At 36.3% G+C, this 16,549-nt stretch overlaps 2 protein-coding genes across 6 annotated transcripts; both read left to right on the top strand.

Moving 5' to 3' along the window:
- Positions 1–269: 269 nt before the first annotated feature.
- Axud1 (AXIN1 up-regulated 1) lies at positions 270–14,642 on the top strand. 5 transcript variants are annotated; one of them, XM_088035952.1, is made up of 3 exons: positions 270–360; positions 9,007–9,068; positions 12,216–14,641. In XM_088035952.1, exons 2-3 carry the CDS (start codon positions 9,057–9,059, stop codon positions 14,517–14,519), a joined length of 2,316 nt encoding a protein of 771 aa, XP_087892078.1. In that variant the 5' UTR covers positions 270–360; positions 9,007–9,056; the 3' UTR covers positions 14,520–14,641. The 5 variants fall into 5 exon arrangements, with proteins under 5 accessions (XP_087892078.1, XP_087892081.1, XP_087892080.1 ...); XM_088035955.1 differs by lacking the exon at positions 270–360 and adding an exon at positions 2,380–2,398; XM_088035954.1 differs by lacking the exon at positions 270–360 and adding an exon at positions 6,828–6,952.
- Positions 14,643–15,514: 872 nt separating this feature from the next.
- On the top strand, positions 15,515–16,549 carry LOC148175064 (uncharacterized). Its single transcript, XM_088036738.1, has 4 exons — positions 15,515–15,772; positions 15,844–16,082; positions 16,128–16,280; positions 16,393–16,549. The coding sequence occupies exons 1-4, from the start codon at positions 15,683–15,685 to the stop codon at positions 16,526–16,528; spliced, it is 618 nt and encodes a 205-aa protein (XP_087892864.1). The 5' UTR covers positions 15,515–15,682; the 3' UTR covers positions 16,529–16,549.

Raw genomic sequence — 16,549 nt, 5'->3', positions numbered from 1 at the left:
CTCAAATCCCAAATCAAATGAACATTAGAGTGTACAGCACACTTTTAGTGAAGAAGCGCACCGTGGCAATTTCAGCATCGTTACAAGAACCGTTATCGAGATTTTTTTCCCAAGTGCTGAAAACGGTATCGTTACAACGAAAAATCTACGCTAACTATTGAGTGTTCTGTTCTCCTATTACACCAAACATACATTGTTGCTTATGAGAAGTAAACAAACAAAACGAGTACTTGAGTTTCAATTAATTTATTTATCTTGTTCCAGATTTTCTCTCTCGATCCTCGTTCAAGCAATATGGTCTCCTGTTTCTTCGTCCCCTGCAACCCTTGAATATCCATTTCCAAGTTTCTGGAAAAGTTGGTAAGTCATGGATAATCATAATGAATTTTTTTGCATTTCGAGCGAGCATACAATTACATATATTTATTTAAACTTGTCTGTTATCGCGTCATATATTATCAACGCTTGATGTGACGCACGTGATTGTTAAGCGCTCATTGCTTGTGGTTTTAACAACAAAACGCTATTAGCAATACTACGTCAAAAATGGGAAACATCTCTTGGAAGGTGTCCTATCTGTACTGGACAAAGAAACCCAGAGAGTAGATACACCCATAACATTCATATCAAACCTGTTTTTACAACAACTTTTGTTATCATAGTTCTATTATTCAAGTAATGTGAAACTTTCCATGCACAGTTTACAAACGGTGACATTTTAAAGACAAGCTTTGGACTAATTTCTGTTGTTTTGTCATGTCATGCCAAGAATCCGAATTTTATTCGACTGTAGCAGAGGACGCTTCGTTTTAAGACCAATGAACTTATATAAGTTAGAATTGAGAAAGTTATTGAAAACTAAATTTTATTCTCATCAAAAATTAAAAAAGTCGGTCTTGTTATAATAAAGCTGTGGAAGGTAAACTTATGAGGGGTTTTTCCTTTTCTCTTTTAATTTCAGACGGTTATTCAATAAAAGATTTTTCGAATTTTAATTTCAGGTAATACGTACATTGTATATTTTTAAAAATTTGTTTTTTGCTTTAATTTTGATTACATTCTTAAATTAACCTTGTTTGGTTAGAAGACTAAAGAACAAAAAAGTTCAATTTTCCATAATTTTGGAATTGCAGATTATAATAAAAGGAGTAATCCTCATTTTAGGTTGTCATATCCGCAAAAGCATCAAATTTAAAAATTAAAAACAAAAAGTGAATTTTTGAAGTTAAAATTTCTAAAATCAGTTATTTTTTCTATTTCAATAGTTTAATTTTTAGTGTTTTTAATAAGAACTTTAAAAATAATATTTTTTCAGTTTCTCATTGCTGCAGCATAAAAACTATTAAAAACAAAGTTTATAAAAAAAATCTTCCTAAAAAGAAGAATTTCTTAAATTTGATCTTATTACTTATTCAAAACTTTTGTTATTTGAGTTTTTAATCAAGTTGAAAGTATTGATCTAAAAGTCCGGGAATTACAACCTGCTGAAAAACTTTAAAAATGACATTTTTTTGTGCTTTATATGTATGTAATTTGTCATAGATTATCCAGAAGACAACAATAGAACCTCTTCAAATTTTATTTTCCACCATTAAAACTACCAGATTGATTTAAATTGGTATCTTGTGCTTTCGACTTTCTGGCTCCAAGAATAAGCGAATCAATCAATTTGTCATACAAAAATGTCTCAAAATTCATTAAAAGTATAATTCTTCTTAAAATAAAAGTTTCTTGAATTTGTGACATGAACTCAATAAATTTGTAAATTGGCAAAAATAGTAACCATCTCGAAATTCAGCCCATGTGAGTTAAAAATCTTTGGAAATTTTTGGTTCGTCCCAGAACTGGTAATTTTTAAAATATGTTTTTTCTGCTCTATAGGATTGAATAATTTACCACAAGAAGACCCCAATAGAACCTCTTCAAATTTCATTCCGACAGCATTAAAACTACTAGAATTACAGGTTCCAATGAATTTGTTGGAAACTTTTGGTTTGGCCTGAAAATGAAAATTTCTAAAATTGGTACAATCTTGTACTTTTGTAATTTGACTCCATGAATAAGCAAATCAAACGAATAAACTTTCCCAACTGTCATTCCCGAAACATTAAACCTGCCAGAATCTCAGATTTTCATAAAAATATTGAAAATTTTTGCTTCGTTCTGAAAATAAAAATTTCTAAAATTTTTGTCTCTGACTCAATAATTTTGTCAGTCAAAAATAGTAACTTCGTCGAAATTCATTTTATTAAAAGAGTCTGATAAAACTTTGGAAATTTTTGGTTCGGCCCAGAGATATTTTTTTTTAAAGTTGTCTTCTCTGTTCTTTAGGTTTGTAATTAGTCACGGATCATCAAGATGACAACAATAGATCATCTTGAAACTACCAGAATTCCAGGTTCAATTAAAATAATTTTGGAAATTTTTGGTTCGTTCCAAAATTGAAAATTTCTAAACTTACTTTTTGTGCTAGAATAATTATTATAAGTTATAAGTAATTTGACTTAGGAGTAGTTATTAAGTCCAAATTAGTAAAATTGCGAAATTTTGTTGCCAAAGAGCGAGAAGTATCGAGAATTTGTTGTACCACTACGATTATATTTATTCATAACAATATGCAACCCTCTAAGCTTGTAATTTTCAAAAGCATCATACATATTCCTTATCTAAATTATCCCACACATTCATAAATTCTCTGTTTTAAATTTATCACAAAGATCACACCAAAATGCGACACCTAAAACTACTTTACTATTTTAATTCTGCCGAGATATTCAATTATTCACTTAACCACCGCTTAAATTTATTTCTAAAAAACAAACATGTTGCCGGCACTACCACACATAAAAGTAAATGTTTACGTTAGTGGTAATAGCATTGTTAACTACAAAATTATTACCGAATAGCCACAGCAATTGATTACAATTTCCTTCATTCACAGATTCTCTTATCAGAGGAGTTCGGCACAATTGGATGGTTGAACCTACTAAATCCAATTAAGACATGTTTTTTTTGGTAAAAATTAATCCCAAGCGGGCCCCACGTGCGCTTGACAGGTGCGAATGTAACAGAGAATTAGAATGCAAAATTTTTGCAAAAGTTCAATTTTTCCTACGGATTTCACGTGGTATTTCCATAGAAATGCGTAATACTTAACTCTTACTTTTTATTAAATCTAATGAAATTATGCTTTGTCACCAAATAAAATACACTCATAATAACTCCTACTTTTATTTCCTTCGTTAACTGTCATGAAAATTAATTATTTCTCGTTCATTGTAGGCATGTTTGCCGCAATCGCTATGGATTTTTTATGGGAGTAACAAAATTTAGACTACAGAAAAGCAGTTTCAGTTTTTACCTTTTCGTATTTATTTAATATTTCCCCAAACGTTTTATACCCAAAGCAAACTTGTTGCGTAATTCCGTGTTTATTAAAAAAGCACTTTATTCGAAGCTGACATTAGATTTGGTTGACATTTACGAAGTAGAAAACCATCGATCGCGTTCTGACATTCAAAAAATAGTTATTGATGGAAAATAAACCGAGCAGAAGCAAATTGCATTTCAGAAAAAAAAGAATACATTATGATGATTACACTTTGTAAAAACATTTTACTATTTACACACCTAAATGCTTGAGAATGTTTATTTATTTATTATTTATTTTAGCAATAAAGGTACAAAAAGTGGAACATATTTAAATATTTTTTATAAGAAACTTAGAAAACTGAAAACAAAGGCGGTAAAACAATCTTTTCATGCCATCTGCTTCCTAATTAAACATTTCGCGATATTGTTTATACTTTTCCATTAATGTACTATAAATCTTGCCCAAGCAGCCGGTATCTGATCTAACGTTCACGGTTTTGCTAGAATTTCAATGAATTTCATAATCATAATTCTTCCTCAGAATCATCTTCATGTAAATAAGATGGAAAGTGACGATAAGTCGTTTATTAACAAATCGAATTGTCGCATTTTGAAGATTGTCGAATCAACGAGCTACAAATTAAACCCAATCTCGTTAAGAGTAATTGACGTAAACACCAAAGGATCGCAGATATCTAATACTCGTTACGTTAATTATTTCTCACAAAAGTCCGGTAAAGCGTACTAGTTAACTTAACAGAACTTGAGATGGGTTTTGATTTTCAATTTTAACTTTTCTTCGGAGATAATTACCCGGAAGTTGCAGAGGTTTTCTCTTCGCGTAATTCAAGGCTTTCAATTTAGTTTCGCACAAGATAAAAATATCCTCATTGTGCAAATTATGACGGCGAACTGGCACGCGAGTGGCGGAAAATTCACTCATATTTTTTTTCGGCTAAGCGCCACTGGCAACTGGTTGCGCTGCCACAAATTGTTTATATTTTTTTGACTCTTGACATTAAAACCGATCAAATAATTCGGGAAATTAGTGATGACCAGAGCTCGTAATTTGCGATGACCGATTTCGATTGCCGAATGGTTTCTCATATACAATTTATTGAACATTAGTCCATAATCGTGTTGTGTCTGTAGTAAATTTAATATTCATTAGGTAAGAGACGGAAAATTTTGTTTGCAAAGTCTGGGTAGTCTTTTCTATTTTCCATTTATCGCGGTAAGTCAAACCTATTAAAACGTTAAAACTAATTTATGATTACCGTTCCATTATGAATCAAATTGACTTTAAAGCACTGGACTGCAGTCATAAAGTTAAATTATAATTTACATTCTATGAACGTCATTATTTACTAAACGTTTTTATATTTTTCTCTGCATAATTAACAGGATTTAGACAAAAGATTTTTTAAAATTGACCAAGTTTTATAATAAAATTGATACACAGTCCAATATTCGTTTTTTAGACCTACCTAGTGCATAAATATTTCTTTTTTTTTATTTTACTTTAAAACTTTGTAAGATATACAATTGGCCACGACTGTGATGGAAAGGCAATTGAATAAACTTTCTAATAAACTATAAAATTCATTGATAGGGTTAGTAATTCTGAAGATATTTGACAAGAAATAACGTTATTTCCCAAATAAAAAAACTGTTTTCATTGATTCTAAAATACAATTTTGCATATAACTCATGAATTATTCTATCTATTTTCATTGTAATGCATTATAGGTAAGATTAAGATCTTGGTTTTCTGACATGCGATCAAACACGTTGCTATCTACTCTGTTTAGAATTGGCGGGACAAAGAACTTTGAGATTTTAATTTTTTTTTAGAAAAATCAATGCCAATATTTTAAAATACTACTTTCTTGATATACATATTATACCAGTGGGTTTCAAAGTGTTAGTTGGCCAGAAGGAAACTTCTTGATCAAGATGAAAAACAATTAAGAAAATTTGATGAATGTAGACTGAAAAAAACTTTTTTTAAATTTTATTTAATGACAGACTTTTCTCTAAGAATTCTGTTCATTATATTAAATTAAAACTAAAAAAATTTCATACAACTTCTAAATGTTAAGTGAAAGCATCGTGTTTAACAGTGCGTTAACTCAGGCTTCAATATGACGTATTACAATAAAAAATCAATACTCCAATTCAGAAATATTTTTTATTTGGCGAATTGCATCAGTTTTCCTCAAATATCTTGGCAACTAGCGATGCAATGAGTTCTTCGGATCAATGCTCATTTAATTGCCTTTCCAATGCAGTCTCAGAAAATGGTATAACTTTGAAAGTATGTTTGAAGGAAACAATTATTTTTGGTTGAAGCATACCCAAAAACCCTAATAAAACGAGTTTTGGTCTTGTTTTCAAAATTTGTGTTACCCTCACGTATTACCTTCTCCCCCCCCAAATAAAGCCCGTCATCCTCGCAATTTTGTGGAACGTCGAAGAAAGGAGAAAATCTGACAGAGTTCCCGAACAATATGCAGACTTCTTTGACAATAATTTAAATAGAGATTTGATTCGAATGTAACCCTTTATGAAGTTTCCGACAGAAGTTCCCCAAACGAGACAAGCACCTGGTGGTGCATTGTAAGGTATTAATAAGGGGGAAGATTAAGGACTTCCGCAGAATTGGGACAACCGGGAATAAATCCAGGACTTCCTCATGCGCTTTCAGCCTTGACTCGACCAACCGTAATTACAGGGGCGTTACGTCCCTGTTAATGTGTGTTCACAAGCAAAATTAGACCATTTTATGACCATTTTATATAAAAAAAAACGACTGAGGACGCTTTGTACTGTATTCACAGTTGGTAAGACTGTCATAAACAGAGCTGCCAACACGCTTCCATTTTTTTTGATTTTACGAGTCGTGGCATTAGCATTGGAGATCCAAGCCAATTTTTCAAACGAGTCGACTTTTGAAACTGTTTTGTAAAACGCACGTCTTTTCCTGTTGCTAAGATTGTGAAGGGGAGAAGCTCGCGTGTAGAGATGTGCGCGTGTTGTGTGACGTCGGTGTATTAATAGAACCACACAAAACCGAGGAAATGAACCTGTTTACTGTTTTCGAACGTATCTATAATACAATTATCGTGTTTATCCCGTAAAATTCCACGCGAAATTCTGCGAGTATTCCGCCCGCCGAGTCGAAATTTCAAATAAAATGGACAAGATCGTGGAAAATCGGCCTGGGATCGGAAGTGGAATCTATTAATTTTTGCCACAGACACATCTTTACCAACGAAATTCCTTGTCGACCCATAGTATACGATACGTCATATGCTCAAGTTTACGCCAAGCGCAAGCGCAAGAGAATCCGCTCCTTCAATGTACACTCGCTGTTAGTTTACAAGCATAAACTGTCGCTTGCAGTTGTACAAACTCGGTACAATGAACCATAAAGTTTGATAAAATTCAAATTAAAACCGCCAAATCAAACGCTAGAAAAATCGAGAGAAAGCTCTTAAAAAAAAGTGAGTGAACCACGCCACGCTCTGGATGACCACCAATTGAACCATTTAAAATTGAGTGAATTTGAGTGACACATGTGAGTGTGATATTCAAACTATTCCCACTTGTTACCGATTAGCGCTGCCCATACTGTAACTCGTTTACTCGGATGCAACAAGAAGTGGCGACGGTTACGGCAGGTGATTTTTCCCTGGCTTAGGGGCAGGTGTAAGGGAAATATTTTTTGAGCGGAATGGTGCAACCTTAGCAACTCTCTTAGTTTTTAGACCAAGTTGAAAGTAGGTAGTGCACCGTTCACCTCGAATATGACCCCTATGCTGCAGGAATTACAGTCCATTCCATTTTATACTCTAACCAGCGTCGTTTTCAAAAACCAAACTCGCAAAGTAATTGTAAATATTCACGTGTCCACGATAACGTTATTTTCATTTTATTTATGAGAAAACTTTTTTAATTAACTTTAGCACGCTCCAATGCTTTTTCCATGTCAGGATGTCTCCCTTCTCTCGCTTACACGCTTTTGCAGGTTCATCGAAAGCTCACAATTCCGAATTTGGTCGTACATTGTCCGCATAAACTTGAGTCTTATCACTCCGATAAATATTTAATAATACACTTAAGTCAGTTTCCCGACGTCACGGATCATTAAAAAATCCATGACTGATTTTATGACCACTTCTTCGTACCGAGAGATCATGAACGAAAGTTATGATGCTCTCACGCCCCAGGATCTAGATTTTTACATACGTACAGGATAAAATTTTGGTCTATTTTAAGTCATAAGTTAAGTCATAAAAATGGCGGCCCGTTTCAAAATGTAGACCAAAACCGCAGCTTTGAATTAATTGTTTGTGGAAACAGGGGAATTAAAGGGATTTCTTGCCTGAAACTGGATCTCATTTCACAGTAGGACATTATCTTAAATCGTGGCCAAAATATCAAGTTACGGATTAAAAAAGCTGGGAAACGGAACAATTTCGTTTTTATCTGATCGAAAATTTAAACAGTTTTAAGGACTAGACTCATTTCTATACATGTGTGTTGCGACAGAGAGATTAAAAATACTATAAAAAATTGCTCTTACGTGTTTTATTATTTGAACTGTCGTCAGATCTAAATTAAAGATAAAAATTGGAATGTGGTGATGATTTAATTTTGGTGGTCAGAATTAAAAATGTTCCCGAGTTTGATATAACCAGAATAAATTATGGTGTGATCTAGCAAAGTTTAAACTGTTTTTCTGAGTTTATATTAGTTTTAAAAATGCCAGGCTCAGGACAACACGAAGTTCCAAACTTCCAAGGTTTGCGAGCTTTGCTAGAGTTGCCAAAACAAACAATTTTCACCAAAAATTAAATGTACTTATTAAACTCGATTTAGGTTTTTAGGCTCTTGTTTCTCTAAAATTATTTAGATTTTATTATGATTATCTAAGTTTAGGCAAAAGGATTTTCAAAGATCCTAAATCTACGCTCCTCAAAAACCTAAAAAATTATCTAGGGTGGTCTGTACATTTTTCAATTCTACTTTTCCCAGAATAAAAAAAAATCTATAATTCTCCTGGAATCTCTAAAATTCTCATAAATTGAACATAATAAAGTTACAGTTAAACTTAACTTTGCGTTAAATTACTGATGTAAATCTTCTTGCTGACATGAAGAGCTTTAAATTTTGATTATTTTAAATTTTCATGTTCCTAAATTGAAATCTTAGCTTCGCGCTGACATTTAAAAAATCGCACGCGGACACGGAATTTGCATTTAGAACTAAAAATAGTCGCGATACATAAGCACCCGGTTTGTTTACAATTTTCCTATTTATTTACTTTTCTTACACATTCAAATGTCAGACAGAACAAACAAGATATATTTTCAAATGAAACATTTTAAAATCGACCACGGTTCGAACGTGTCAGAACTACCTGTCCCATATAAATTCATTCGATGAGCTTTAAACTGTCCAAACTCATGAATTTATTGGAACTACTACAAACATGCCATCTTTTGTTAATTTAAGGGCCTGTTAAACACGAGGTTTTTAGTTAACATTTATTACAATCAAATTTAATTGGATGTCTTGTTAACTTCGTTTATAGCATTAGTAAACGGTTGTAATTATTGTTTATTTCAGATTCTGCTGCCAGATCTGGTTTATATGGATGAGGAGAGCAAAGTGAACCAATGTACCGAGAAGTGAGTATTTGAAAGGAGAAAAGCGATTTTAAAGTCGACAGCAGCACTGAAACCCCAAAACAGCACTCGTTCGGTATTGAAATTTTATCTACTTTCTAAAGCTTTGAAGAGTCCAAGTCTCATTTCTGAAATAATGGAAATAAGATCTGCAAATAAAAGAGATTGTCATTGGTAGACCAAGACCACTTTTACGTCGAGAATGATAAAATAAATCAAACAATTTCTTACAGTTGAAAGTGAATAAAAAAATGTCATGGTCTGTTTTATAGGACGCCCTTTATTCATGACCTTCTGGGTCAGAGAGGCGGTTCACAACTAACAGTTTTACCTTTGTAACAATGGATCGTATGATGTCAATCGGAATATTAAAATGAGATTTTATTTTAGATTCGTTGAGCGGAAACGCGCGGAATGAGACAAAATTCTTATCTTTTTGTCCGAGAATTAACGTAAAATCCCTTGATATGCACTGCTGTAATCTCCGAAAAAAATATGTTAGTGCTCTATATTTATTGCCACAATAAATATCGCTTAACATAATTGTGAAACCTGTGAACCAAATTCCCGCTTTTACATTCTCTCAATCGAGCAATTGGTGGTGTTAAAACGAATTTTTGTTTGATTTGCCACTATCCTTATGTTTATTGCCCGATCTTTTATATGTCGGCAGCAGTAAACTTAGTCTATAATTCATAACAAAACTTTTCCTGAAACTTGTTTCTCTTCCAGCCGATTTCTAAAACACCTGTAGAGTCACAATTCAGATTTATTAATTACACAATTATATTTCAGCAGATTTTTATTCAACTGTTGAACGGTTGACAATTTTCATCCAATTTGTCCGGATAAAGAGTTTTAATTACGAGCTTGCTGCTCCACTTGCTCAGATGCCCGAACGCGCTACTGCAATAAATAACAAACACCTGACAAACAAATTTATGTTATCGATGGTTTAATAGTATCTGTTGACTTGTAAACTCTTGAACTTATTAATAACAACATGATAGTACGCGACTTTTTCGCTACACTCATTTAAATTCCTGCAGTAATGGAATTTCAAGATTTAGCGCGAATCGCATTCAATGTTAATTAGGCTCCGGCAGCACGGCGGTGAAGAGTCTTGAGGTTTATTGGAGAGCTTCTTAAGTTCCGTTATCGATCTATAACTGATAATGTGCTCCGACTTTGATGCAAAATTGAAAAGGGCTGGAACTGTGGATGCTGCAAGAAATTGTGTACGATTTGTATTAAAAATTAGATGGATCAATAACAAGTCGCTTCCGGAATTGAATTGTAAACGTCAGAGCGGTGGGAAGTCTGTTACATGTTAGTGGGCAGGTACTCTGTTTCAATAATTACAGATTGAGTGTACTTTCTCTAAAATTGAACGTTATAGCAAAGAGTGATTATGTTGTTTTTTTTTCAAAATTCCCGCGGTTTTATCGATTCCGAAGATCAGCACGTTGAATTTTTCGAAATGTGGAACGCTGGTCCGAGAATACAATTCGATGAAAAAACAAATACCTGGCACAATTCTGGTTTGGGATTTCTATTGTGAAAACATTTTAGGGGAGTCCTTGGAGCTCGTTTTCCCCCAAAATGATGCATTGCCAAAATAATGGAAGAGGGGGAACGCCAACATTGTGCCTTTAAACGCCATTATCGATCTTTAAACCTCGAAATTTGCATAAAATTGCGCTAGGTATCGCGCTAACCTGATCATTGTTAAATAGAATGGCCGTTTACGAGTGGAATTAACGGCGTCGAAAGTTCCAGATTTACATCTTGTGGAATTTAATTGGTGTTAACTGGGCCCTTTGACACTTTGTTCACCTCTGGCAATATTGGCCCTAAATCGGGAATCGGGTCGTGGGATATTTACCCGAGTAATAAAAGCCCATTATCTTATCAGTGATAACGCAGATTTGATTAACAGAGGATTTTTCTTTGTCCCTTTACGGGAAACCACGACGGCTTCCCTGTGCCATATTGGGACTGGTGCAGCCATTAGTATTTTATAAAGTTTATGCGCAAGACAGCGTGGGTAAGCTTGGTACAAAGCAAGAACATCTCGACAAAACGCCTTATTAAAACCGGCTACGACTTACCCTACACAACCATCACCTGCATAGACGATGATGGCATGTCGGAATGAGAAATACACCTCATTTCAAACAATTCATCATGTCATTTGAAGTAAACATTTTCTCTCTGATAAATCCATCTGGAGCAGCAAGGTTTAGCGACCTTCTTCCTCAAGCAATGCATGAAATTATAGTGACTCTCAGCTTATTACAAAATAGATTAATAACTGTACTGCAACGTTGCGGCAATTTTAGACAATCTGCAAAAAGAAGTCAAGGCAATCTGAAAACCGTTTTGACTTTCTCGAGAATTTGGCCAGTTATCGGAAAACAATAAAGGCAAGGCCACGTTATTAAACGACTTTAATTCTAGTCTCACCACGACGATCTTTGTTTTTTGTTGTCGAGGAGGAATGTTGTCACTATTTATGCCACCACCTGCAAACAACGCAAGTTTGCATAGAAGCTCGATTACCAGACGCACAGTGTGTTGCATACCAACCAGTTGCATAACAAACCATTATCAATTCAAATAATATTATTGTTGTTTTCCTTGATTGAGCGCAGCCGAGCCGACGATGTTATCACTTCTTTTTGTGGACCGTTTTCATCGGCGGTGAAGGGAAACTTTCAACTTGATCTAATTAAAATCTCGCCTCTCTTGTAACTATTTTTAAAATCTCCATAAAGTTATGAGTAACGTCGATCTGTGTAAATCACTACTAATACAGGGCCGGACTTTTGACAACTGCGTTTTGGCAGATACACCGATCACGTCCGGTGAAAGGTTTCTATTTTTGTAAGACATAAATAGACGCGGCGTTATCGATAAAAACAAGCGATTCGAGGTTACAAACCCATCGATACGTCCGACAATTCTAATCGACACGGTTAATTCTGTAACCTTGAATATCACTAGCAACAAATTTGCGTCAAATTTTCGCGTGGAAGAAACCAGTTTGGGACACCCCCATGTCAATTTTCCAAAGACGAAGTAGAGGTCAGTGCTGCGGTCGCTTCAATTTGCCTGTAAATCGTTGGTAATGTCTGTTTTTGTTTACAGTTAGCGATGTCTACTGTGGAAACAACGGATCCGAACCAAACCGATACCGTTGAAATAATCGTGGAAGAGAATTCGGAGAGAATGGGGTCTAGCAATTCCTCAGCCACACGTGACGATGGAATTAATTTGTTGAGCGAAGATTCGAATATTGTTGAACCTGTTAAAATTTTTGTTGAAACGCCTTCGAGTACAAATAGCCAAGACGAACGTAACAGTGAGCGTGTTGATTCTAAAGTAGCATTCACGGAGCCACAATCAAACGAAGCAATAGATAGTAAAGAATGTAGCGAAGAGGAGAGAATCGAATCCCCGAATTTGTTACCCGTTAATGTGAACGACGGCGAAGATTCGGCTACAGAGAGTCTGCCGCCGACGGAGGAGTCCACCGAAGAACCCCACGATCGATCTGATGGATCCGATTCTGGCCTAGGCTCGGAGTTGAGCGAGGAAAGGCCTGAAGCTATGGCAACGGCCGCCAATTTAGGCGAAAGCGATAGTGAGACCTCGTTCTTGGACCGAATTAACGGAGCGCAGGCTTTGGATGATTTCACGCAGAAAGAAGCGCAGGAGGATTTTGCGTTGCCTTCGACGAGTTTAGAGACTCCTAGAGAGGATGAGGTGAAGCAGAGCGCGATGGAAGAGATAAGGAATATTCTCGATGATGCGCAGAAGAAAGTTTTGAAGAGTAGCTTAAAGAGGAAGCTTTCGGACGAGGATGACGGTCCTCCTAAATGCAAGAAAAAACGGGGGATTTCGTTTGACAGCGTTACAGTATTCTATTTTCCTAGAGCGCAGGGTTTTACTTGTATTCCGTCGCAAGGAGGGTCGACTCTCGGCATGGGTGCTCAACATTCGTACATGAGGAAATTTTCTATTGTCGAACACGCAAACGAACAACGTAGAATACATCGACAGCTGTTGCAGCAATTGAGATCTGAGCGACATTCGACTGGGGGTAACGGCCGTGCTTCTTCAAGTGACGAGAGTGATAGCGAGGAAGAACCTAGTGATGCTTCCGAATCTGAGATGGACTTGGACAATTATTACTTTTTGCAACCAGTGTCGATTAGACAGAGACGAGCCTTGTTGCGAGCCTCCGGTGTACGCAAAATTGACTCTCTTGAGAAAGATGAGTGCCGCGATATAAGGACTTCGCGAGAGTTCTGTGGTTGCGGCTGTAAGGGGTATTGTGATCCGGACACTTGTTCGTGCAGTCAAGCTGGCATCAAATGCCAAGTTGACCGTTTAAACTTCCCTTGTGGCTGTTCTAGAGACAACTGTGGCAATTCTAGCGGCAGAATCGAATTCAACCCGGTAAGAGTCCGAACGCACTTTATCCACACCCTAATGCGCCTAGAACTCGAGAAAAAACAAGAGAAAGAAGAGGAGATGAAAGCGGAGAAGAACAAAGACACGTCGAATTGGATGGAAAACGAAAGGCTGAACGCGAGCTATACTAAACAAGACTCTCAAATCACCTCCGACGGAAAAGGTGGTGCGAAATACAATGGCAACTTGTTGAGGGACGTCCGAGACGTCGAAAACTGTGTCCACGACGGCAGCTTCACGAACCTCCACTACGGAGCTCCCGGGGAAGGTCCAGGACAGATACCTCCGCATAATCCTCCAGTTTTCAGTGACTTGCCCGCTCGAGAAGACTCTTTGGATTTGTACACTTTCAGGGAGGATTGGTACGGCGATGACGCCACGCGGGACGGTCCGGTCGCGGAGAGAAACAAGCAGCACTCCCATCAGCCCTTCCAACCACCTTCCTCTCAAGGGTTTCACTTCCCCGACCCCCGGTTTTCTGATGTCGGTTTCCCAGCCGGTGCCTCCCCCTATCCCCCGCCATCCAATCAATACACGCAGCCGTACCAGTCCAACTTCGCCGACTTCACCCCCGTCTTCAATCCGTACGGAGGGGGAATTTACAGCCCGGAGTTTGGAACGAAGCCCCTGGAAGGAAATTTTCAGCAAAATACGAACGGTTACGAGCACTTCGCTAACGACAATTTTTCCTCCAACGTCGAGGCTAAAGAGAACCAATACACGAGTTTAAATCCAGTTGGGGCCAACAACAAAATCGAATCTTTTTCTGATTTACTCAACGGACGGTACAATTATCCGCCATACGAAGACGCGAGTAATTTCAATCTTAATCCGTCGGACGTTCCCGCCAGTAATAATCCCGAGAGGGGCCAAAAGTGCGAAACTACCGCCAACAATGCCAATACTGAAGACAATTGTGACGACAATTTCGGAGAAATCATTAAAAAGTCGATGGTAGAGACGACTTCTGCTTAAGCTAATCAATAACATAATTAAAATTATTACGTTCCACATTATTACTTTGTTATTACTATATTATTATAAAATGTAAATGAGATTTATATATAAAATGTAGAAAGAATATTAGAGAAAAAAGTGTTTTAATAAATGTTGTGAAAAAAATCACTTTATTAAATCCGGTAGGTACTTATTTCTTGTCTTATTTTCGTTCGCTTCATTACTTTGACCATCTAAATCGTCACATCTCTTCATATTTATTTATAAAAAATTCCCACACTATGACTAACGCCTAAATCATTCTTATTGCAACAGCCAGTTTTTACCTCCCAGTGGTCACTAGGTCAGCACTTACCAGAAGAATTCCGTACGTTACAATACAAACCTTTTCACTTAAATATAAATTGCATAACACGACTTTTCGTTACAAATCAGTGCATTCTGCAGCAAGGTGCAAATGGCACCAATTTTTCTAGGGTTTGTCACAGCGAAAGGACAGCAAAAATACTCCATAAATGGCAGTACAATATCGACGAAACAACCTTTTAAAGGTTTAGCCACAGATGTTGTTATAAAGTCGAAAAACGATTTTTTGGAGCTGGGCGCAATTTACGCGGAGATTAACGGAAATTACGTTCGTTTTTCATTGTCTACGAATTTGGTTTTTAGCTGAGTTTTGCCCGCCGTTTCGTTCAAAAATGTTGCCAACAAGGGATTTCTTTTTTGTCAGAAAACGATTTAATTAAGTGATTGATGTTTATAATTAACTCAGGAAGCAGAAATAGAAAAAAAGGCTTCCTAATGTTCTCTAATAAAAAATTCTTTGTTTGCAACAAAATTAAACATTCTTTGAAGAGGACGATTTAAATCTAATTGAAGAGGACGATTTAATTCTAATTTCAAATTACTCCATGATAAGTAAGTCCTGGCCATTCCTCCTAATCAGCTTTGTTGATTTAGTCTGCGTCGTGAAAATGATAACCCGAACTTTCTTTTGATTTTTCCATCCAAGCGAAACCGAGAAGTAGTTTTCTGTGCGAACTAACATTAGTAAACTGCTTTACCAATGCTTAGAATCTAATCGAATCTCGGTGCCTCGCGACCAAAAGTGGATCCATCGAGTTTATTTCGGTAATTACTAAAAGTGTGTTTCGTGTTAAATTCCCTCAAGATCCCCAAAAATGCTGCAACCATTATTAGGCAAGCTCAACGATTTACGAGTGATTTTAGCCAGCAGTTCCGAACAACGTGCTTCGTTGTTAAAGAGTACGGTGAGAGATGGCGCTTCTTGTTTTATTAAAAATTCAAACAGCATGAATACTCGAGTCATTTTTATTTGCAGAAATTAAAATTTGAGGTGGTCCCATCCAATTTCGAGGAGAATTTAGATCCCAAAGAGCACACTTATTCAGATTTCGTGGAAAAAACTGCTTTAGGGAAGGTTAATGACGTGTGGGACAAGCTTAAAAATGATCCTGTTAAGCCTGATCTCATCATAGGAGCGGACACAATGGTAACGTTTAATGGGCGGATGTACGGGAAGCCGAGAACCAAAGAAATGGCCATGAAGATGATCACAGAGTAAAAAATCTGTTGAATTTGATTGTCTCTAATTAGTTGTTGTAGTTTGACGAAAAGTAATATTCCGAATTCTGTCTATACTGGCGTCGTTGTGAGATATGAAAACGAGATTCGCTCTTTTACTGAAGTCACGACGGTGTACATGGCGACACTCACTCCTGAGGAAGTGGCAGCGTATGTAGAAACAGGTGAACCAATGTAAGTGAATGAGGTAGTTTTTAAAACCATTAGGGGTAAATTTCTTGTTAAAAATGTATACGCCCAAGCGTACAAGAGTGTATTGTGTGGTACATAACGTATTGATTTTCAGGGGTAAAGCAGGTGGGTATGGCATCCAAGGCATTGCAAGCACTTTTGTCGAGAGGATCGAAGGAGATTGTAACAACGTGATAGGATTGCCCTTATGTCGATTATCTCAGTTACTAAAAGACATGTTAAATAAATAAAGCACCCTCTCATTAAAATTC

The sequence above is a fragment of the Gnatocerus cornutus genome, chromosome 5 (genome assembly GCF_029298725.1).
Source record: "Gnatocerus cornutus isolate USDA-ARS CGAHR chromosome 5, icGnaCorn1.1, whole genome shotgun sequence".
NCBI lineage: Eukaryota > Metazoa > Arthropoda > Insecta > Coleoptera > Tenebrionidae > Gnatocerus > Gnatocerus cornutus.
Note: the sequence above shows the minus strand (reverse complement) of the source record. Positions and strands in the feature narration are given on the sequence as shown.

What these genes read in the sequence shown, in the direction of transcription:
- Axud1 (XM_088035956.1), top strand. Translation starts at nt 9,031, where the DNA reads ATGGATGAGGAGAGCAAAGTGAACCAATGTACCGAG. An exon ending in AAGTGAACCAATGTACCGAG is followed by an intron (nt 9,067 to 12,200) that starts AAGTGAGTATTT and finishes GTTGGTAATGTC; the next exon opens with TGTTTTTGTTTACAGTTAGC.
- LOC148175064 (XM_088036738.1), top strand. Translation starts at nt 15,683, where the DNA reads ATGCTGCAACCATTATTAGGCAAGCTCAACGATTTACGAGTGATTTTA. An exon ending in GCCATGAAGATGATCACAGA is followed by an intron (nt 16,083 to 16,127) that starts GTAAAAAATCTG and finishes TAGTTGTTGTAG; the next exon opens with TTTGACGAAAAGTAATATTC. An exon ending in GTAGAAACAGGTGAACCAAT is followed by an intron (nt 16,281 to 16,392) that starts GTAAGTGAATGA and finishes ATTGATTTTCAG; the next exon opens with GGGTAAAGCAGGTGGGTATG.